At 40.7% G+C, this 23,676-nt stretch overlaps 1 protein-coding gene across 16 annotated transcripts in view; it reads right to left on the reverse strand.

The window, feature by feature from the left end:
• Positions 1 to 23,676, reverse strand: part of RBFOX1 (RNA binding fox-1 homolog 1) — a 1,117,054-nt gene that overhangs the window by 971,021 nt on the left and 122,357 nt on the right. For all 16 annotated transcript variants that reach the window (XM_032125552.1, XM_032125546.1, XM_032125560.1 and 13 more), the window contains exon 2: positions 21,795 to 21,854. In XM_032125552.1, coding sequence (XP_031981443.1) covers positions 21,795 to 21,854 — 60 coding nt within the window. The remainder of the gene's footprint in view (positions 1 to 21,794; positions 21,855 to 23,676) is intronic.

Below are 23,676 nucleotides of genomic sequence, written 5' to 3' on the forward strand. Positions count from 1 at the left end.
GCTGATCACAAGGGCAGTGGTAGTGTGGGTATCTCTACTCATGACAAGAGACTGTTAATCCTGAAGGGTTCAGTGGTTTCACTACCCTGAGAGCCAGAAGGAAATGCATTCAAGAATTCAGTACCACAAACTGGCAGATAAATCAGCTAGAGCTCCTGATTCCCACTTGGAAAAAATAGAACTGTTTGAAAGCCCTAGTTAAGATTCTTCTCCTAACTGATTAAGTTCATCGTCAAGAGAAATATGATCACAACCATCAGAAATACAGACCACAATCTCTATATTCCCTGGTTGCAAGTGACTGACCTGAGCACTCACCATTCCACACAGAGCAGAGAGAGGTCTCAGCCGATGGCCTGAGCTGCTGCAGTGCTGCTCCTCAGCTCTTCTAAGGAGAGCCACATTCAGTTTTCACCTACAGACATTAAGCCCAGTTTTTTAATGGACTTTGAGGCATTGCTACTATAAAAGTAGGCCAAGTGTATCAGGGGATCTAAATGCAGGTCTGTTCCCTCTCAGGAGCCAGGCCTGAAAATTTTCCCCATTGCTTTTCCTCACATCTCTCATAGTACATCATATAAACACACCCTAAAGTGGTAGAACTGCTTTAGAATTAAAGACAAAAATCTCTGCTCTCTTGTTCATGCATTGTCCAATAACCACAAACGGTTCTTATTCTATTCATTTCATGAATGGGACCCTGCCCAGTTCAGAAAAATGCTGTAAATAATTAAAACTCACAACCCAGCACCCCACATAGCCTCTTTCCTTTTTTCCACTCCCTCCTGACTGTCAGCTGCTGGTACAGATGTCACTCCCTGATAGGTGTTTTCATGAGCCCCTCAATGAGTATCTGCCCACAGATGAGACACTGTAGAGGTGACTGTACAAATCCAGGCTTTGGAAGCACAAGAGGCTACAGGAGATTCCGCGACTCCCTACACATCAGTTTAGCCAAGGATTGTTCCTAGCAACTTCATCTGCATTCTTTCTAATAAAATAAAAGAATAAGCTGAACAACTCCATTTTAAACAGCATGTGATAACATATTAAAGAGGGATACAGAACTCAACCCTACAGCAAGGAGAGATCCCTGGTATGTAAGGAACTGATGGGAACAGGCTGTCTCTGGCATGGGACAGCCTATCCTTCCCTCTGGTCCCCATACTTCCCCATTGAAACCCACCAGAGAACCCATTCCTCCTGCAAGGCTGCTCCATGAAATTGTGTGCCCAGCCACAGCTACGTCACAGGACTGACATAAACCACCTCAGCAATAAAGACTTTGCTTCGAGGCTTTAGGGAAAGTGGCATCACTGGAATGAACTAAGAGGTGACAAGTTAATACCAAATCTACATCATTCTATGGAGCAATAACTCACCCTCTGGCCTTGCTCCATTTTAACCTGTCATCACTCCTTAAACTTCTCCACCACTGTAAGAGAGTAAGAATAAAAAGCTCTGTACCATTACAGCAACAGCTTTAACAAAAAGCAATGGGGTTTCAAGATTACCTCTCCCAGCATCTGAAAATGCAGAGATAATTGAGCCTGATTTTCTTCAAAGCTCTCCACCCACTAATAAGGTCTAACAGATTCAGCCTTGAAAATTTAACAACAGGTGCCTTTGCACGAGGAGGCTGCATTGCACAGGCACAAACAGCACCTGTGACTATCTCTTCCTCAGGAATGTTAAAGAAGGCCTCACTCTGCTCCCTGCAGCAACAGCTGCCTTGCTAAATAAAGAAAGAAATTATATTGCCTAATATTTACAGCTTGCCTAGGCCCTGGCCTCGACCCCAGAGCAGGAGTTTGTTTCTATCCCAGTTATTGATTCATTCTCGTAACACACCCACAGTTCCCAGTTTTGGGGTTTAACTTACAGTGTTTGCTGCAGGCTCGTGGGAGAATCGACCCTTTCTCAATCCCAACCAGCACATCAAGAGGCAAAGAGATGCCAATCAATAGTTAGAGTCTCAGCTTAGTGGCTCTCATTGCTAGCCATCACTGCTTATTTTCATGCGCTTAAAAAAGAAACACCTAAATGGTGAATTACATGATCTGGAGTTTGTCAATACGTGATCTAATAAACTGTATTACACTTAACAAGCCAAAATTTATAAAATGTATTCTTTGATTTAATAAACATGCTCTAAATCACAGATAATGTTCTTATAAATCCTTTAATAAAATATTTTGACCACTTTAATTATAAATGACACCGACACAAAAATAAGGTGTTGAATATACCCAATTTTCCTAAAGAAAGCTACATCCATGACTCCCAAAACGCACCCCAGCAGTGAGAAGACTCTTGCTCAGGCTGCCCAGGAGCAGTGGCAGTGTCGGGGTGGTTTTGGGTAGCTGTGACACGTGGCACTGGCAGCCCCAGCTCGGGGAGCTGCAGGGGCTGAGCGCCATCAATCAGAGCCTGTTTGCTGCAGGAGGCAGCACAAGGAACAGCACTAAGCATTTTTCAAAAATGAATAATAACCCAGGTACCTGGCACCTGCGTGTGACGTGAAGCATTACAAACAAATGAGGAGTAATAGAGCTTACTGGGCATAAAATGTTACTGTTTGATTTTAAAAAGTGCAGAATAAGCAAACTAGAAGTAATCATCCTGAGCACTTCCACCAACTAAACAACCTTTAAACTTTCTGAGGTCCTACAAAATAACGTGATGGATTAGCATCTGCATGAGGCTATAAAGGGAAATGAGACAGAGATACTTTGAAACGATCCTAGAATTTTAGTCCTACCTTAGCTCTGTTACTGTTCAAATACTAAAACATTAACTATTTTAATGGTCCAGATCTTCCTATTGTGTTCCCTAGACTTTTAAAGTGCTTGGAGAAATATTATTCAGGTTTTAGGCATTTGCTAAATTAATGTCTGGAGACTGCCAGACATTTTAAAAAGCAGTGCCAATTAAATATTTCCTTATATTGCATATTATATAATATACTTTGCTAGAGATCCATCTTGCTAACAGTCCCCCTTGCTTGGAGCTTTAAAGAGGAAAAAAAAGGGGGAAAAAAAAGACCTTTTAAATGTTGGCCAGGTTGATGTGTGCAGATGGAAGGTGTGCAGCTGGGTACTGCCTTGTTCAGAAAGGTGAGCAGTTACTGCATTTGCTGGGTAAAATGTTGCCAGTTTCCTGAGGGCTTCATTGCAGAGAGTTGGAAATCCCACTTTGCCATAGAACTGTATCAATCCTGCCCTAGAAATCAAAATTGAACTTGGATTCATCGTTACCAATTTCTCAATTTTAGCAGACAACAATTGCTGCCATCATATTTTACAATTTGTTGGTTTGGGGGCTTTTCACCTGCTTTAGCTTCCTGCTAAAGATTCCTTGTGCCTGTTTTGTCTTTCCATAAAGATCCTGCTCATGTGTCCTAATGTATTGAAAGACTTTAGGGTCCCTTCAGTGGAAATACTCTTTATTTACGTTAATAACGAGAGGAAATCTCTTGGTCACTAATTCCAGCCACTACATGACAAATTCCACTTGGAAAGGAGAAGGCATTCACAGTGTACATGGATCAGCATCTGAAAACAAAGATCCCTGGCAAAGCATTTAGATTCCTCAACTATAGCACCTTTAATTTCAATCCAAGGACTTGAATTTTATCATGGATTTCTATTCCACATTCAGACTTAGAAGAACAGGCAGAGTAAAGAGAACTTGAGCAAACACTATTTGCTCATCTTCAGAATTCTGGAAGTTCAGAAAGCTGAAAAACTGGAATTTTAGGGAGACAGCCACTGCCATATTCTTTTGCTCTCATAAATCACAAGCTGCAGGGAAAGAAACAAAATAAAGGCCAACTTATCTTTATTTTGCTATGAGAACGGTAAAAGAAAAAAAGTTCTACCATTCCTAAAGGACAATAAGATCTGGGGAAGTCAGAGCAGATCTACTGAGAGCAGAACAGGGTCTGTATGTTCAACTGACTCTGATCAAAATTAGCGGTCTTATTTCTCCTGAAATCAAAGTGCATTTTCAAATGCTCTTTAGAAAACAATACACTGCCATTCTGCTCTGACAGAAGTGGGGTATTTAGTACATAAATTTACATTTGGCATAGTTTAAAGGTTCACACTGAAAGAAGTGAGAGCCTTTGTTTTGAAACACAAAAATATCACACTGTGGGAAAAGAGAGAAAGAGAGACAGTGAGAACTGAGTGATGGACTGAGAGATAAACATTGTGCAGTATTGTTTATCCAGGCAGCTAGCAGCACTAAATAAGGCTCCCAAATTCACTGCTGTGGTGATTAACATCCTTTTCCACATTAAAAAATCATTCCTGAAACTCAAAAGTGGATGGATTTCTCCCCACTATAATTAATTCCTCCATGTTTAATTGCAGGAAGCTGCAATGGTTTTTCAACTCTGCACTTTCAAAGTAGTGGCTTAAATCTGCTCTCTCTCAGTTCTGTTCTGTGTGGGACCAGTGGCCACTGGTGTGTCCAGGTGATGGAGAAGCTGCTCCCAGACTGCTCTCTCCACAGCAAACACCTCAGGTCTCCCAACAGCAGAAGGAGAAGAGAGAGAGGAGGAGAAGGAGAGCAGCTGGGTTTGAGCTTTAGATAAGGTACCACAGACCAAAGCCAGCAGTGATGAAACTCTTCAGTGTGGTTTCCCAAGGACAGCCAAGCGTTCTGGTGGCTGTGCTGAGGATGGTGGCTGCAGAGCTCCGGGTGGCTCTGAGACAGCAGAGTCACCCCGCTGCAGCCCATCACAGCAGCAGTGCAGGGAGAGCTCCCACAAAAAGCACAACAGATGAAGACTAAAAATTGCTGCGGCGATGTCAGGAATACCATGTTTTGTTTCCAGATCTCCCTTTTGTTTTTGTCAAGCTGCTGCTTCTTGACAGGGAGAGAACAGAGAAGCAGTGCCAATGTTCCCTGCTCGGCAGCTCCAAGCACTCCTTGGCAGGAGTTTGCAAGTAATGCAAGCAGCTGAATTCTGCCACCCAGGGCTTGTCCTTTATTGCTTTGATACCTGACACCAACAGCAGCAGCAGTGCCACAACCTCTGGCACTACTTGCATGTTATGTAGGTAAACAACAGAGATAAACTACAGGCAAGGCAATGAGGGGAAAAAAAAGGGGAAGCTAGCTGAGAGCTCCCACATTTGTAAAGAAAGTTTTGGTGTTATTTATGCAGAATTAAACTGGCTTGGAATATTTCTGTATTTGCAATATGACAACTAGGCACTTCCCAAAATCAATAATGTAAGTTTGAATTTTTTTAAAAACAGAAAGCCTCTGTACATTGTGAGAGGTATCAGTGCATCTTTCTGAGCCTGAGGGTATTCACTTAACACTTCACCAAAAATAACCAAATGCAGAATAACATCATTGCATCACATCAGCTTTTTCAGTCTCTGCCCAAAGATGACCTCCCTTCATTAACTTTGTTCTTTTACAGCAAAAAATACACAAAAGGACTTAAAGCTTGTATTTGTCACTAGGACAGTCTTGTAAAAAGACACGAAATTGACTTTCAGATCCTAACCCACATCCAATTCCCCATGCACAGAATAATACGAGACACGTTTACACCAATACACACATGTGCACATAGACTTTCCAGAAATAACCACTTTTTTTGTATTGATGAAACACTGAAATAGCCCTTGGGGCACTGAGCACTGAACTGGCTACTTGGTATTATTTACCTTCCTACTTTAGCTTATGTGAACACCCCAACCTAGAAATAAGGGCCACGCTGAGAAAAGACAAATGCAGGGCTGAACAGGCAGCTCTGCTTAAAATGCACAGGCTGAGGCAACTGAATTGGTGGGAAAGATGTTTCTGAACCTGAGGGTTACTTTGTGCTTTGCCTCTAAGAGTCAGTGCAAGGAAGATCCACCACTCACACCACCAAAGATGCTGCCAGGTGCTTCTCAGTGTCTGCCAGCCAGGCACAAACCCCACACCTCACAGGAGAGGATTCATCCAGAGCCTGGAAGGGATCTCTAGTGCTGCATCTCCACAATTCCATGGGGGCTGCAACTACCTTGAAAGCTGTCTATGTAAGATTAAAGATCACCTCTAGCTGACTCTGCTCCCTGAGCTCTTGTCTCCACATCTCAACTGTTCGGACTAGAAACTGTCTCAAGAAAACAAAATTAATAAAGGTAAAAAAGCAAAGTGATTCTGGGAGCTATCACTGTGCATGACAGACCTGGCTGCTCAAGACTGGGAAACAAAGCAAACTCCAGTGTTTTCATGGTTGTTAGAAGGGTGTCAAAAGACCTGGCAAGATTGAGGTTGAAAGAAATGACCTTTTCCTTGTGTTCAGCACTTGTGAAACCAAACATGTGCCCAGTTTGGGGCCTCACAGTCCAAGACAGACACTGGAACAGCAGAGCAGGGCCAGCAGAGCCCATGAAGATGTCAGGGACTGCAGCACTGAGGACTGAGCAGTGACAGAACTGGGATGGTTCAGCCCTGGGAACAAGTGGAAGCTCTGGCTCCCTTCAAGTCCCTAAAGGCAGTGTTTGGGAAAGAGAGACAGAGTTGGACACAGGGTACAGCAATAAGAGGTACTGACACAGCCTGGAAGAGGCAGGAACTTCCGACTGGAAAGAAAGGAAACAAATTTAATCAGGAATATGGTCAAACACTGGTAGAGGTCCAGAGATGCTATAGGAGAGATTCAAAACTCAGCACCTATAAAGCAGAGCAAGTGAGTAAAAGTATGAATAAGCAAGTGCAAAAAATCCTTTAAATGAGCATCTGTGTCTCCTGATAACATTCTGAGTCTTCCAGTGTCTGATTTAACTCAAGAATCAAAACCCACTTGTGCCAAGCCCCAAAACCAAGATAACTTCATCACTCTGAAGCATTTACAAGATGAAGTTACAATGACAACTGATAAAACAGTAAAAAGCAGAGATTAACAATGAAACTGCTCATAACAGAGACTCAGCAGCAGCAACATCACAGCAGCACCATCGCATCACATCCTACACACCATAATTAATTCATCGTGGTATCCAAGATTTCAACAATCTTTTCAGCATGTTCAAGTATCTTCAGAGAATGAAGCCTTTATAAAAGGAGAACCTAGTTTCAAAATCAGTCTTCAGTGATGACTGAAGACAAAAGCTGAAGGTGCACTGGTTAAAGACTCTTGTCATGGCCTTACTGCAATAACAAGGCTGCCAGTGGATGTAAATTAAAGGCCTAATTGCCCTCACTGAAAACTGTTCCATTTCTGCAAACTGGGATTCTCTTTCCCCTGCATGTTCCCTCCTCATATTAAAAAAAAATACCCTCTGTAATCATAAATGTTCCTATTCAAGAGCAAACTCTTTTCTTTCACCACTTTGAACTATTAAATAGCTGCCTATTTTAATATTGCAATGTATTAGAAATCAGTTTTCTAAAAAGCAAAATACAGTGTCCTAAGAATTACTTTCTTTTCTAAAATGCTGGTTTTCTCTAGATAAATAGCATTCTGTCCTATGTCAATTTATTCTAAAGGGAGAAACGAAACCAAAGAGAACATATTATGCACGTAGCTGAACCACAATAACATGAAGCATTACCTTCAGAAAAGCTTCGATTGTTTCCTTACCTTGAACTTTGCCTTTTTGCATTGCTAATCTTGTTAATGGGTTCCATTTGCTCTGAAATTTGCATCCTGAGAATAAGCAGCCTTACAAGGTCCTAAATTTGTACATTTGTTATAAAGGTTATGCTTGATATTGGGAAATAGTGATATGCCTTGAAAAGATGCATAAAGATGCATTTAAGATGCTTCATTAGGGTCAGTGGTATAACAGTACTTGTCAGTGTCTTTAAAACATGAGGATCTACACTTATTTTTATTCAATTTGTTTAATAATAATAAATAAAATAAAAAAACTCACTAAATTATGTCTCTGATGATTGCTGTGTCTTTCAGGCTGACCACAGAGTGGCCAGCCAGACTTGCAGAGCTGGAACTGTGACCACCACAGTGCAGCTCAAGTTTTCCATTCCCTTGCACTATTCCCAAGATAAGCACCACACCTGAGTACACAGGAAACAGCTGCAAAGTCTCATCTCACATCTGTGGAAGCTGACATTTGCTTTCAGCCCAGTTCCCTGGCACTGCTCCATATCTGCATGACCAAGGACACAGAGGAACGATGCTGTCAGTCACACACAGCAAGGCCCACACCTCCGTTCTTGATGCGTTCACCTTCTCACAAACACACAGGAAAGAATAAACCCAAACACCTTGGCTGAGTACTTATTGTATTTAAAATATATCTTTTATAATACAATTGTAAAGTCTGAGTTCATCTGCATGTGCCCTTCCCACCCCTGAAGGATGCACACCCACCCAGGACTCCAACCCCAGTGGCTGGAGGGATGTTTGCATCAAGGTTTTCATCCCAATATCCCATGCTAGAGGCTTGCTGGGCTACAGTATTGCTCTTATCCCCTTTAATAAACCTTAATCTTTTGTTTTTAAGTAAATTATTTTAAGTTCTTCAGGTAGAAAACACTGCAAAATAAAAATTCTCTGAACTCCTTACACACCGGAATTGTAAATTTTGAATCACATTCTGCTATAAGACTGGTTCAGCCATCATAAATGAGTGTCTTTTGGGGGGCTTGTAGAGCCCCAGAGCCCTGCCCTGGTGTTGCCAGTGCAGCTCTGTCAGAGTCATTCCAATGATCCCCAACTGCACACCAGCCATTGGGAACAGCAGGGGCTCAGAGCCTGAGGAGGACAAACTCTTATCACAGTCTCGCTCTTGATGTATTGGAACAGAAATGTGATAGATAAACAGGACCCACACATCATAAAAAGCAGAAAGGCACTTTTTTTGGATCATAGGGGACATACAGAACACAAGCTCCAAGGCTTGAAATGGAAGGTCTTTGAGAGGAAAAAGGGTCTGAGCTGAAGGTTAAATATATGCACAACATGCACTGGGAATGTCTGTAGCTCTTGGACTCAATCCTAAACCTTCAAAGTTCTGAATAAATACAGAATATTTAAGTGCCCTGAAAAAGCTCTTTAAAAAGTTACACATGACCCCCAGATAGTCTCTCTGTGTTATGAAAGAGCACCATCACATTCAGAAAAGCTCTTGCGTTTGCAATGCTTTGCTTGGCCAAAAAGAAAATAGATGTTCCTTCTCCCCTGCTATATTTATGTGATTTCCTCATTGTAAGGCAGAACAATTGGCAGTACCGATGGCACCGAGCATTCAGAGGTTACCCAACACACGAAAACAAATTCTCTGCAAAATAATCAGGTGTAAGTTCTTACAAATCAAGAGACAAAAATCTTTCCTCCTCCATCCCAATTAATCTGACCTTGAACTGGTATTTCTAAACAAAACTAGACAGGAAAAATACCACTGGAAATAAATCTTCCAGCACTTTCCTTCTTTAAGTAGTTTGGACAAGACTAAGAGGCTACAGAGTAAGTAAAAAAGGGACAGAGGTGGATGAATGAAATGGGCACAAACATACCACCCTGTCCTCATTATTTCTGCAGCAATTTTTCAAAATGCTGTTGACACCGTAATAGGCCCCAGGGAGAACATATTAAGTAAAGGGAGAGCAGGTCCATTTATCATCAGGGGGACAGCAAATTTGCCTGTAGAAATTATGCCAACCTGCTAATACAGCTAATCAGGAATTGGTGAAATCAGATCTTGCTATTAGAAGTCAAGGGCAGATTACAGGATTTTACTATAATTACTGGGGATTTCAGAGTTGTTCATTCTGGAGAGTATGTTCCACATTACTACAGCCAAACCTTGGGGTGGGCAGACCTAAAAACTACTCTAATAAAAACATGGAACAAGTAAACATTTTACTTTGAGAAACTGGAGTTCCTTTGTCTAATCCCAGGAAAATAAAGGAAGTTTACAAGGTTTTGTCCACAAAGACTTCCTGATAGCATAGAGATACTGTTACATCTGAAGTAGAAAAAGATGGTAAGATCTGTGTTTTCCTAGGAGTTGAACTTCAGATAACTCACTTCCTTTTTAAAGTAGCGTTCCTCAGATAACTCCGAAACTAAGTAAAAAAGAAAATCACAGGGGGACGGAACCAGATGAAAGAGCATCCATATGTGAGAACAGGACCTCCTCAAAGCTACTTCATTTATACTCCTCCCTTTCAATTGTATCATTCACAATGAGAAGAAGGCCAAATAGAGAGGTCCTTGTTTTGACAGAGCATACGAAATCCAGGCCATTACAAACACAGTCAAATCTTTTAATGCCTTAGTTTGGTTCTATTGGGTTGTAGCTGCAGATAAGACTTTTGAAGATGTAGCAGTCAAGAGACATTCTTTGATAACCCAGTGTCTGTGGCAGAAGTTTCTCTGTCTGCAGCCCACTTCTGTAAACAAGACACAGGAATTTAACTACATTCGCAGGCTGTGATGTTTATCCCCTCTTCAAAAACAGAGATCCCACCATTTGCTTTGCTAACCAGTTTTTACCTGATTTCCATTTATTCTACTCATTTAGGAAGATGTGCTCTGTACACCTCCAGTTATCTCCAGCTGGGACTTCTCACCACAACTGGTTGCTCTTTGTGGGCAGAGGGTTTGTCCTACAACTCCTACACAAGTGGCAGTGGGATATTTCACACCATTCTTTATACACTGGCCAGCTTCCTAAACACAGACAATTAATTAATTCCACGACTTTTCAGAGCAACCTGGGATAATCCTGGCAAATGCCATCTTTTTTGGACTTAGGTGCTGCAGGAGCAGAATAAGCATCTGCTCCACAGCAGCGTGGGTTAGGCAGAGCAGCACAGGGAAATCAGATTCACTGGGAAATCAGTCATGCACTAGCTCAGAAACTGCTAATAATGCACAGCTAACAAGAGAATGGGCAGAAAACACTGATACTGTGTTCTGATTATCAAGCAGAACTTCACCCTGATGCCTGCAGGTCTAGAGGGCAAATACCTCTGCATTAACTCTCCATGACTTAGATAATCCAGAATGCTGGGACCAGCACATTAAAAGCAGAAGGGCTCTCCCCCATCAGATTTGGGTGTTAGTTTGGGTTCAAGGACACATATAAGTTTTCCTATGAAAAATAAAATATGAATTCCAACTTACTTTTAAAGGGGGAAAAAATACAAGCATGGAAACTGCTTTATCTGTCTTAATGAATGAAGTTGTAGCCTATTCATCTGTTTTGTTCAAATGCATTTCCTAACAGAGTCCCTCAGGAAAGGGGAAATGTTCAGAAAGGCAGAACCCTGAATAGAAAGCGCAAGCCCACTTCAACAAAGTCCATGACCCTAAAGCAGAATAGATGCATCTTAGGCCCTTGTCAAGCCTTTACAAAGAGCAAATGTTGAAATAACAGCCCTTCTCATGCAATACTTCTCACGCAGATGAATGTGAGTGAAGAGACACAGTTTGCCAGTTTGTTGATGTCTTGACTGGGTAGGATTCTGAGATGTAAACACCCCTGAGACTGGATAGTCATTTCATGGTTTTGTCATGAAAAATTATTTACTTTTTCCAACCCAAATCATGACCAAAAGGGTTACCTGGTTCATAGGTGTGGAGATATGACACCCATGGGTTTGCAGGATTGCATGATACACAAGAGCACAGAGCTTTTATTCTCTAAATTGCTCAACTTTCTTCCAGATGACCACAAATACCACAAAAATCACCAATCACAGCTACTTTTTGCAATGACCCATCACCACAGTGTGAGCCACAGCAGTTCCTTTAATAGTCTTAATGAGAACTTGGAAGATTCAGTGCCATATTTCCATGAAACAAAAAAGCACAGGCTGCATTTGCACAAAGCCCAATGCAAATGTTGCATAGCTGCAACAAATTACTTTTTTTAGCTATGATATTTTTCCTATAACATAGAAAAGTTGTCCAATTTGTATGGAGCAGTAAAAGGCCCCTGGCTACATGTTAGGATAGAGGATATCCAAACACGCCTGGCTTCCACCTGAGTTTTAACCAGAGAATGTAGGAAATATTAATGTGTCAATGGTTCTGTCCTAGTTCTTTCAACTGAATAAATGTACTTTTAACTGAGGAGAAGAGAGATGTCAGTTCAGGGCTAAAGGAATTCACAAAGACATATTTAGGACTGAGGAGAAAAGATAAAAAGACTCCTGAAATTAAAATTAACAGCAGGTGCACAGTGTAGCCTTAAAATATTTTTAAGGTATTAGGAGACATAACACCTGAAGGCTACAAATGTGTTTTTCACAAATACTTCATCTGAGTTAGCATCTGCTGCTGGGGTCATTCACCAAAGTTACACACAAAAAGGGCATTTCCCACACACACCGAGGCAGGTAAAGAAAAATGTGGCCTCTACTCTTCAGAATATATTGAAATATTCACTGCCAGTGATTAAGGCACACCTGAGGCAGACAAAGCATCCAAATTTCACCTTCTCCAGTGGGATGGCACCAACCCTGCTGGGCTGCACTTGGCCTTGACCTTGGGCTGTAACAGACCCAAGTCCTGTAGCTGTGCAGAGAACACACAGAGCAATTCCTGTGAAAACATCACTGGAAATTCTCTGTGCCTGGGGAAATGCTGTGATTTAAGTGCTCTGTAATGGTATTGTGGAAGTTTGTGTCACTTGCCCCTGGGTGACAATTCCCAGAGCAGCCTCTCAGGACAAAACCCCTTGTCCAGCAGCAGCCCCAGCCCAGCTCACGGTGACAACGTTGCACCTGCTCTATGAGAGGGGAAGAAACAGAAACTCACTTCAACTCTGAAATTAGTTATAGGTTGTTACATGGCAAGTGCTTTTTTTCCATAATTATAAGTATAAAAATCCAAAAGATCCAGATGGCAAGTGGGTCAGCTGACCTTCTGTCTTTAACAACAGTGTTCCAAACAATAGATTTCTGCATGGAGTTTGATTTGAAAAAGCAAAAAACAGGAAATATTAACAAAAATTTGAAAATATTTGCACTTTTTTTGTGCACTACCTTTTAAGACTTTTGTCAAAACCTTGACTCTTCTCCCCCCAGTTTGGGTAAATAACTATCATAATTTGTTGCTAAATAAAAATACTACTTTTTCAATTTAAAAATACCTATTCTATATTCTGTATTAAAAATATGAAAACAGTGCAGTTTGATTGAAGGGGAAAAACTTGTTTTGCAAGTTTAAAAAGATAATTTGACTTTAGTTAACTTTAATTAACTTTTACACCTGCACTCTACTCTCCCAATGAGCTGAGGGGGAAGATTAGCCACAGTATATGATGCTAATGGGAGTTCAATTCAATATTTATTATTCATCCCAGTATTCTGCAGCAATTAATTCATTTAATGAGCAAACAGGCATTGTGAATACTAGAATGGATTTTCAACACTTTGGATATTTATGTCACTGGAGGGAACAGAGAAAATGTTTACTTGTGAGGCACTAGGATGCCATTTTTCCCCTGTGTATTCTCCTTCTCCACTGATGTTTTCACCTCAAAACTTCCCTCACACTGATCCAGGGTCAAACCCACTGCTCATGGTGCAGCTGGAGTCCATGTGAGCTTGTCTTACTGGGACAAATTCCCTCTCTAAGTGCATAATTCTGGTTCTCAGTCTCATTTCACTGCTGTACAGCTCATTTATGAAAAATCCTCTGTTAATCCATTGTTTCACTAGTTGTTGCATTTAAATGTTCATTTGGGGGTTAGATCTGTTGTCCAATTGTAGGTAATGAATTTCCCACCAATATTAGAGTTGGCACTTCATTTATCAAAAAAAAAATGTGTTTCAAACCAGGTATTTCAAGCTCTCTCACCTTTGTAAAAGAACATCACAATTCATTCCCATTGTTTGGGTATTCTTGGATCAGATTTCAATCTCTTTCAAGTCCCAGTTCCTTGCCTTCATGTCAGTGACTCACATTTTGTTGCTGTACTCATGAAGCATTTTATTAATGAAGATGGAATAACAAACGCCCACACGCTGGTACATCTACTTCAGGCCTCACAGTTTTACTTTTCTCTTTGCTGGTACTTTCACACATTTGTTTTCTATATTTCAGATGCTTGAGGCCTTGATAGCATCATTATAGAACTGTTTAATCAAACCCACAGTTTACTCTGACAATCTTTGGCATTAGTAACAGCTATAACTCACCATAAACATTCCACTGGCAACTCACTCATGTGAGATTTTTCAGTGGCTTTTACATAACCAAAAGTCATGTGGCATTAAACAGACACTTAGACACAGACTGTAATTCTGAATTGTTCTGCTATGGCTTTTTGTATACATATGAGAAAAATCAGCAGATTTCTTCCACTATTGTGTGTAAATTTAAAATAAAACAGCAAAAACTGTAGTAGTAAAAAACTTATATGTTCCCCAAGGAGGGAGAAATCCCATTCAACTGAGTGATCAAAAGACAGAATAAAAAATACCTCAAATGCCCAAAATTGTGCAGGTTCAAAACCTATTTAGAGAAAAACTTAGGAAGAATATTTATTAGAGGTTATTAAAGGCAAAAAAAGGAAATTTCAAACAAGCCATTACAGCGAGGTCATAAGTTGGGGAAATTGAGTACCACAATAAAGATTCTTGCACATCTGCTCATTCCTAAAGGTTTATAATACCTGTTACTGGCCAGACTGGAGTAAAGCATCATGCACAATACTCTCACCAAGTACAACCACTGTTGTGCTCTTAACAACACTTTCCACCTTACTTAGGCAGGAGACTACTGGCAGTTTTCTTAGGATGTAAACTGGAAAACACTGATGAACAACAGGCAGAATTTGCAATTGCTTCAATTACTCTAGTGACCCCTTCCTTTTTTAAAAGCATCAATGCTACAGATTGATTTGGGGAGCTTATTTCTTCCTGCTTTTTTTAAAAATAGTATTCTGCATTAAATGGATGTTTTGCCATCTCCTCAGAAGCAAATCTATCCCTCAACACAAACACTTCCTTCACTGCTCCTGTGGAACTACACAAACAGCTAAGGGAAGAGATCAATATCACACTATTTTCAGCTGTTTGGTCCTCACCCTTAATACAGTCAGACTGCCAGAATCTCCACGTGTGGTAATTGCAAATTGTTTTAATTTTTGCACTTAATTTGCATTTATGTTTCAAAAATCCAAACTCCGATGAGTCTATTTAAACACACAAATACCCACAAATCCTGGTTCTGGGGCTGAGAGCTGCTCAAATGCTCATCTCTGAACAATGCTCATCTCCGCTTTGACCTTTCCCCAGCAGACTGTTCACATGCTTCACATGAAGAATATCCAAGTGCTCTGTGATGTGAGGACACTTATCCAATCACCCCTTCAGCCATCTCCCCATCTGTACACACTTGCTCTTTTGGAGAAGTGCAGTGAGAATCAGAACATTCTGTTCTCTGGTAAGTAAATAAGGAGAGGGTGATTACAGCCATTTTCCAGAGGAATCTGAGATGTGCTGGACTTTGCTGACTTGAACTCTCACATGCCAAAATTCTATCCTGTAAAACCTGGTATCATTTGGCATTTATACAGACAGGAATATCTTCCTCCATACTTGTGCTAATATGGCCAAGAGGATGCTGCCACTGCACACTCCCACCTAACCCACAATGAATTAGTTCTGGAGCAAAATTAAACTGCCTCAGACATGATTTTCCCAGATTTGACTCTCTCCAAGAAAACCACATATTATTACCAGCAGAAACCACAGATGGCTGCCCATGGTAGCTCATTTCAGTCTCTGCCAAACTGGTGCTTTCCTACTAAAAGTAAAAAAACTTTCCCAACAATAAATCACAGACATTTTATGCACCTGATATTTTTAAGCAGAAATTTAAAAATAAATCAATAAATCCATCTTTCTTTCAATAAAGAACAGAAAAAGTCATGCAAATAATCACAAGTTTGAATTAACCTAGGTTTTTTAAAAAGAAAAAAATTAAATGTTCTATTTTCAAAAAAGCTTCTCTTCTACCATCATTACATCTCCTCTCTGCCTGGTGAGAGCACTACTGCACCAAATTCACCAAGAAGCACAATTTAGGCTTACCAGAGAGCCTGGGTGACCTGGGAGGCAGCAGTGGCAGTGCCTGCCCTGGCACAGCAAACCCAGAGCCAAGGCACTGATACCAGGGTGCCACGTTTCAAACAGCACAAGTTGAATCTAGTGCAAAACACTTTTCCAGAAAAAAAAAACCAACTTCTGAGTGACACGGACATGGAATTTCTGCTCTGAGGAGCAGCCCTCCAGAAGAGGCAGGAGAGCCGGTCTGTGCCCGGCCCGGGAAGCACAGCTTCCATCACTAGATGGCATCTTGGCATCGCGCTTTGAGCCGCCGAGCTCATCGCTGCTGGCACCTCCCGGGACCAGCCCTCGGAGCCTGCTGAGACCTCGGCTCTCCGCAGCACAGGAAACCCTGGCTTGTCCCTCATGCCCCACACATCCTGTCCTGCTGGAATTCAGAAAATTTATACCCATCAATTGGCTCTTAAAAACGCACCACACTGCATTTGTACAAATGACAGCACTGCCACTAAAGGGCAGTTCAGAGGGACCACTGGCAGGGGTGACTGTCTAATTTATATCCCTCATCCATCAGAATTCTCAAAAGTCTCTATTGCTGGATTCTAGAAGCAGGTTTTCTAGTTTTGTGTTTGCTTGGTTTTATTTTCTTTTTAAATCCTGGGTATCAGTACTTTACAAACACTGTTAATATGGGTAGAATGCAAAAGAAAACCAGAAAAAAAAATATATTAACTGAACAATAAACACTTTTCATATTAATGGTGCATTGATTTATTTGCCTCTAAGACTGATAAAAGCATCAAAATGAATGGTATGTGATTCCCACACCACAGCTAAACAGAACTGGTTTGATGGGCAGCTACACAATGGTTAAGAGTCTTGCTGCACAAACATTTATGCAAATCAATATTCATATTTTTCCCAATAGCACATGTTCACAAATCCTGACTGAAAACTAAGATTCAAAGGACAATCAAGGCAAAATTATCACTTTCCCTTTAGTTTCACTTGTATGATGGAAGCAGAGATTTCCAGAACTGCTGTATGAAATGTATTTTTAGACCCTGTTTGTTACAGTCTTGTATCCATCCCAGGAGCACAGTCCACCCTACAACCAATTTAGTACTGCTAGCAGTGAAAAACATCAACTTCTGCACAGCTTTTAGACAATTCTGATGAAGACACAGCCTTTTCCTGCTTTTTTTTCATCTCCATTCATTTATTCTTAGATTGTGAGTATGCTCACAAGGCCCTCCCTGAAAGTCTACTACATTCCAGTATTTAGAAGTACCAAAATTTGATTACTAACAGCAGCAAAGGCATTTGGTTTTCTCCTTTGTTTTTCTTCTGCAATTCCTTTTAAAAGAAGCTCATTTCTTCTTTAGAAAGATCTTGTGTCTCTGTGTTGAGCCAGCTTTTCTTTCTACACCAAAACCACAAGTATTCAAGGAGATTCAAGGATCTTTTATCAAACCATACCTGGCATTTCAGCAGCTCTCTGGATTCACCTGCTTGTTAGCAGGAAATTTCTGCTATTGGAAATTGTTTATTCTTATTTTATTTAGTCTTACACCTCCTTGGCTAAAGCACAAACACAGAAGAATCTGATGGTGAAGTGAAGGAAGGCTGCGAGAACAGGGCAGTTTCTTAGTTTCATCTCTCCTGCCAGAAAAGATGACACCTAACTTGATTTTAATCAATGAAAAACTCAAAATCTCCACCAGTGTCAACTTGTCCTGGAGATCTGCTTCTCTAAGAATAATAAATCAGCTCCAGCTCTGTAGACACCACACCATTACCACTCCAGGCAAGGTTAAGCCAAGTAAACAACACTCAGCATCTGATTTAATAACAACACACAAGTGTAGACTGATGGCAGAGGGAAAAGGGGTCAATATATTACAGGAGTTTGCATCTAAGAATAACTGGTTTGTCTTAATTTCGTTCATCACTAAGTAACGTTTATAATTTGAGGATTTTCCCTGTGCAATCAGTAATAGTAACACTGACTCGTCATCTAAATGATACTGGGGTATTTTCAAGGAGACATTTCCAGATAATATGAAAATATTATCCATAATTTATGGAATAATGGCTGCAAGCTCCAGCCATTGGACCAATTCCTCTGCTGGGATAAAAACACACAGCCATGAGCATTAATAGGGAGCAAAACACTGCACCATCCAAGGAGATGGAGATGCAAGGAACAAAACTCAGGACTCTCTACCTGCTTCTGATGGCTCCCCTCTGCTGTGCATTAATACAGCACTGCATTTCATGTGCCTGGATTCTCAAATCAGTAATGTGATGGAAAACTTTACAAAATCTTCCCACAATAAGCATCTCAGGTAAAATTTTCCCCTCATGCTGTATTCCATTCATCATAAACCACTCTCTGATCCTCATGATAGAGCTGTAAAGAATTTCCTTGATTTTTCGGTAGTTCTATAAATTATTTTGAGAAATAAAAACAAATGTAGCCAGATATTTCCCATATTTATTGTTTTATTGGCACAAGTTAGATCAGCTCTATGTTACTATTTGAGATACCTGCACAGTGCACATTCCCCTCTCTCCAGTATGCTAAGACTCTCCCCTCCCACCTAACCCATTATCCAAATGCTCTGTGATGATGCTCAGGGAAGAGTTATTTTTGCTTTCAGTTCTATTGTTCTCTCTCTGGTAGTGACAGATTCATTAATTTTTTTTTTTTTTTTAAGAATGCTAAGATACATTCCATTCAATAGGAATCTGAAATTTAAAGAAATCCACTTTTTTTTTGCAAGCCATTATCCCCAGCTAATAGATATCCTTCCTGAAGCAGCAGCAGAGATGAAGTAATTTCAGGTACTATCACATTTCTATTCAGATCACAGGCAGCAATTCTTGCAGCAATTTTATTTCTCAGCAAAAATCATTATTGTCCCTCCTGAATTATCCTGAAGAGTCCTATTTTACTCCCACTACCTTTTCTCAACATTTCTTGATTAAAAAACAGTACATAATATTTGTTATCAAATATCAATATATAGACAAGAGTTGGAGAAATGGAAATGGGGGGAAAGCAAAGGCACTTTAGAAAACATAAACCTTTAATATGCAGGAAGGAGAATTTAAAGCAGCCTAAGACTGTGAAGCTGCAGATAGAAGAGTGAAGCACTTAGAGAAAGCCATAAGAAAAAGGGACAGAAATCCAAGGATCCAGCCCAAATCCATCCCTCCAGAGTCTGGCAGCCAGTAATTTTACAACTTCCTAAAGCTTCCAATAATAATTCCTTCAGTTACATTTTTCTGAGCTCTGCAGGTACAACCAGCTGCCTGATGAGATTTAAGAACAAAAGAAAGGCTTTAAAAGACTCAATCACTCAGCTTAATGAAAACATCTTGAATTATTTAACAAACAATCTATTAAGCAGCTATAGCTATCGGGAAACATGGAGTTTGATAGATCTGATTCCCCACTGCTCTTTTATACCACAGTGTCTCCAGCCCTTTCAGTGCAGTCTCAGGGATGTAACACAGATGTGAATTCAGCCTGAGATTGAGCTGCATTAGACTTTCATATAGGATCTGTCACTAAGAGCAGGAAAAGCAGCCAACAATTATTTAAAAGAAAAATCCACCTGGAAATAAGCCTTTCAGGCTCTGGAACTGGGGCATTATTCAATAATTTGTTCTCAGGTCCATTTGAATTCTCATCTGTCAACTCGCCTTTTATTACCAGACTGTTCTATAAGCAATGATCTGGCAACACACTTGAAAAATCTATGTATTCCTTCCCATCCATCACAACAAACAATTTTCCAAGCAACAACAGAGACAGTGTAATTTCAAGAGCAATAAGCTCAACTCCTAACTCATTATTTTTACACCATTGTAGCGTGGCATAAGAAATATCATGGAAAACAGGAAACCTTTTCCTCTTTCCATCACAAACCTCTTCAGTACATCAAAATGTATTGATAAACGTGCCTTTAGAACTCTTTCCATCACCCAAAAATAAGTAAAAAATAATTAAAGTCTAAGCTACTAAAGCTCAAGGAAGACAAATGAAATCTTGTTTATTAAGTCACTACCTCGAAATCTGAGGACACTTTCTTACAGACAACAAAAGGATTCAGTCACGAAAAAGAAAAAGAAAAAGAAAAAGAAAAAGAAAAAGAAAAAGAAAAAGAAAAAGAAAAAGAAAAAGAAAAAGAAGGCTCCCTGGGTCAGTTTGACAAAGAAATTCAGTAAAGCCCCCACCCTCTCAGTACAAAATGGCAAGTGTTCATCAAATCTTGTTCTGCACTTGTAAAAACATTTTCTAGTTTAGAGAACACATTCAGCCAGGAAAAACACTACATCATTCTTCAAAAAATTTGTTTTTAACTGACACAAACCTAATTCCAATGCAAATATATGAAGCACAAAAAAACCAAGCTTCTAAAAATAAACCTCCACCTCTCAGAACATCATTCCGCAAGTTAACTTTTGACAAACTAACAGAAAGGCTTGACTTTGCATATGTTCCAGCAGGAAGCGCCAGTGCAGGAAGAATTATTGAACGATACTCTTCCAAAACCTACTATATGGGATAAAAAAAGGATTCTGTCAAATCATCAGAGAGGCTAAAAATCTCTTGTATACGTTTTCACTTTTCAAGATATTTTTGTATTTCCGTTGGTGTGACTAAGCAGTTTCAGAAGCCAGAGATTTCCAACTGCAAGACAGTGCTCATTTGGAGAGAGTCCAACCACCTCCTCCTTTCAGGGAACTGTTAATGATAGATGTTCATGTTTAAAACAGCATTAATCATGCCTGCAAACAGGGAAAAAGGGGTTGCCAAACATTTGAAATACTGACTATTTCCTTATTCTGGCATAAATCCACACTCCTACAACCTCGAGTCTGAGGGGATACAGCTTAGATAATCAGAAAAAGAGGGGGGAGAAATACCCAAACTAAGTGTTCATAGACTGACATAATTCCAATTCCTGGCACTCTCCAAGGAGAGGCACTTGGAAAGGAACTGTAGCACAATATTCCTGGTTTAGAGAGACAAAAAAAAGATCAAAGGAACTTGACTGCAACGGATGACTAACTCTTCGTGACATCAGACAGTGTTGAGTATCACCAGCACCTCTGTAAATCAGGTCTGTTAACACCTCAGCATAAGTTTGGCTTATGGGACACATTTCCTGACAAAATATGGTATTATTTAGAAAATGAAGTATGCAGCACAGACACAGGTTAGGTGATATCCAGCCTTTAAGCCAGGATAAGGTTGTTCTCTTTTGGTCCAGCCCTGCTCAGTTTCCAAGCCAACAGTGGCCTTGCCCTTGTGAGTGCTTGTCTCTTGCATGGCTCCAAACTCACCCCAATTTCTGCTTTCTTTTTTTGTATCTGCTCTCCTCACTACAGTATGGAATTCCAGAGGGGTTTGCAGTTGTACCCCACCTTCCCATTCCCCCAGATTTTATCCCCTCTCTGCACAACAGTGAGACGGAGGCCAGTCTGTGCATGGAGACAAGACAGTTTGTAGCACACGAGAGAGCCACAGGGCTCTTAATGAACATAACTGCAACAATTCTAATCAGTTTGCCTCTCTTTGGTAAAACAGATATTCCCTGTTCTATATATTCACATATTAAAGAGCATTTAAGCCAATTCAAGTGCAGTCACTTCAAAAGCAGGAAGGTGTCACAGGAAAGAGTTAGTGCCAGTGATTGATGACCGAAACAATTTAAAAGAAGATCTAAACTCAGTTACAAAATCTAATCTCTTCAGTAAAATGCTTTACTTACTGGACCTTGAGGACTGTTCTTGGCACTGGAAACCAGAGTCATAACATCAGATTTATAGTCCTGAAAAGAGGGGAAAAATATAGTCAGATTAAACATAATAGTTGGCACTTTACATATCAGGAATAAAGACCAACATTGAGCACCACTGTGATTAGACGCAGAGGAGCCATTAGTAAAACATTTGATTATGGAGATTTTCATTGCCATTCATCTTGTGCCTTAGACCCTTTTGACTAAATTACCCACTTTTTTGGTTTTACCATAATGACCCCCAAGAAAGCCAGCAGCCTGATCTCTCTTTTAGAAGGCAGTGGGGTGGGAAGGACAGGATGATGATACAGCTACTGCCTTTCAGAAACTTTACATTACACTTCCTGAACCAGGCCCACACAGCCTCCACATGAAATTTGGGTGACAGTTTCTCAACCACTCAAAATTCTCTCAGCATCTTATGATAAATGATTCTCTGTTCCATTAGAGGGACCTTGACTTCTTTTCCTGCTTAGCAACAGCCCCGTAAATGTTGATCCAAACCCCTGCAGCACAGGCTGTGCAGGAGTTAGGCCCATGGCTATGCTGGCTCACCATTCTTTGTGTCAGATCTACATCTAAGTCCACCCTAAAGCAATATAAAATCCCTCATTTTCTATCCCTCAGGAAGCTTCTCCTACATCCCAGCTGGCATTCCACAAGTCACGAAGCAATTTGGGGCTTGGGCATGAGAATAAGCTGAGTACTCTGCTGTTACTGCAATATAGAAACAAGGGCTTAGAGGAGTTTTTAATAGGTGATAGAAGTGTCGCAGTGCTTAAATACAGGTGCAACAAATACCAGTACAAGACTCAGGCCAGTAATTAAAACAGTTCTGATTTTAAAAGGATATGTTAGAAAGAGTTAGCAGGCTAAATTTTTTGCCTCTTCCCTAATGAATACAGCCATTACACTCATATTTATATTTTGATAAGGTCTCCCAGGTCTGGCCTCCTCTTGTCATGCCATTCCTATCAATAAAGGTCAGATTTACATGGCAAGCCAAGCTACACAGTTCCTCCTAATGTTTGGGAATTAAAGTCTGATAAGCTGAAATTGAGGCCATTGTGTCCAAGACAGCAAAGACTAACTGCTATGAACTTCTTTTAATTATCATCATCAAGTATGCCTCCATATATTAAGATTCTAGATCCTTTATTTATAGGAGATGTGCTATGACCCAATAGACAGATCATATTTCAGGGCAGTAATTCTCCACTCCTTCACCCTGAGCATCTCCCAGCCTCTGAATTGTATAGAGTATCCCGCACTGTCCATTCAATTTATCTATTGTAAACACCAACTCCTTCATAGGAGCTGCCAACAAACAGACTTTACTAGGTGTAAATAGATGCCAAACTACCATCAAATCACCTCACATACAAACCCCTGTGGTCCATGCTTCCCACAAAGCACAGCAGTCACTGTTGGCCACTGAGAAGCTGCAAACTGAGACCAACATCAAAGCAAACCTTCTCTTTTCCACCCCTTGGATGATTTAAGAGTGCCTCCACACCCTTACCCACTGCTGTGCCACTGAGCAGCTGCGTATTTGCTGCTTTTTCAGGTTTTCTTCAAGTTTACTCACGTCACTGTCCTCCCTTCTGTCCCTTCACCTGAGCTCCTCTGTCACGGCTGCCCCCAGAGCCATTTGCCTGTCCCTGCTTTCCTGTGCACACCTGTGAGCACACCGTGCACGGGGCTGCAGCAGGATGGATGTGCAGCTATTTGTATTCCACGCCCGTTGCCTTCCCCTCCCTTCCCAGCAGGATGCTCTGGTTCCAGAGCTCCTCAGGCTGCACGACTTCCCCAGGATCACAGCTTCACAGTGCTCAGGAAGGACTGTGGGAAT

The sequence above is a fragment of the Corvus moneduloides genome, chromosome 16, assembly GCF_009650955.1.
Source record: "Corvus moneduloides isolate bCorMon1 chromosome 16, bCorMon1.pri, whole genome shotgun sequence".
Classification (NCBI taxonomy): Eukaryota; Metazoa; Chordata; class Aves; order Passeriformes; family Corvidae; genus Corvus; species Corvus moneduloides.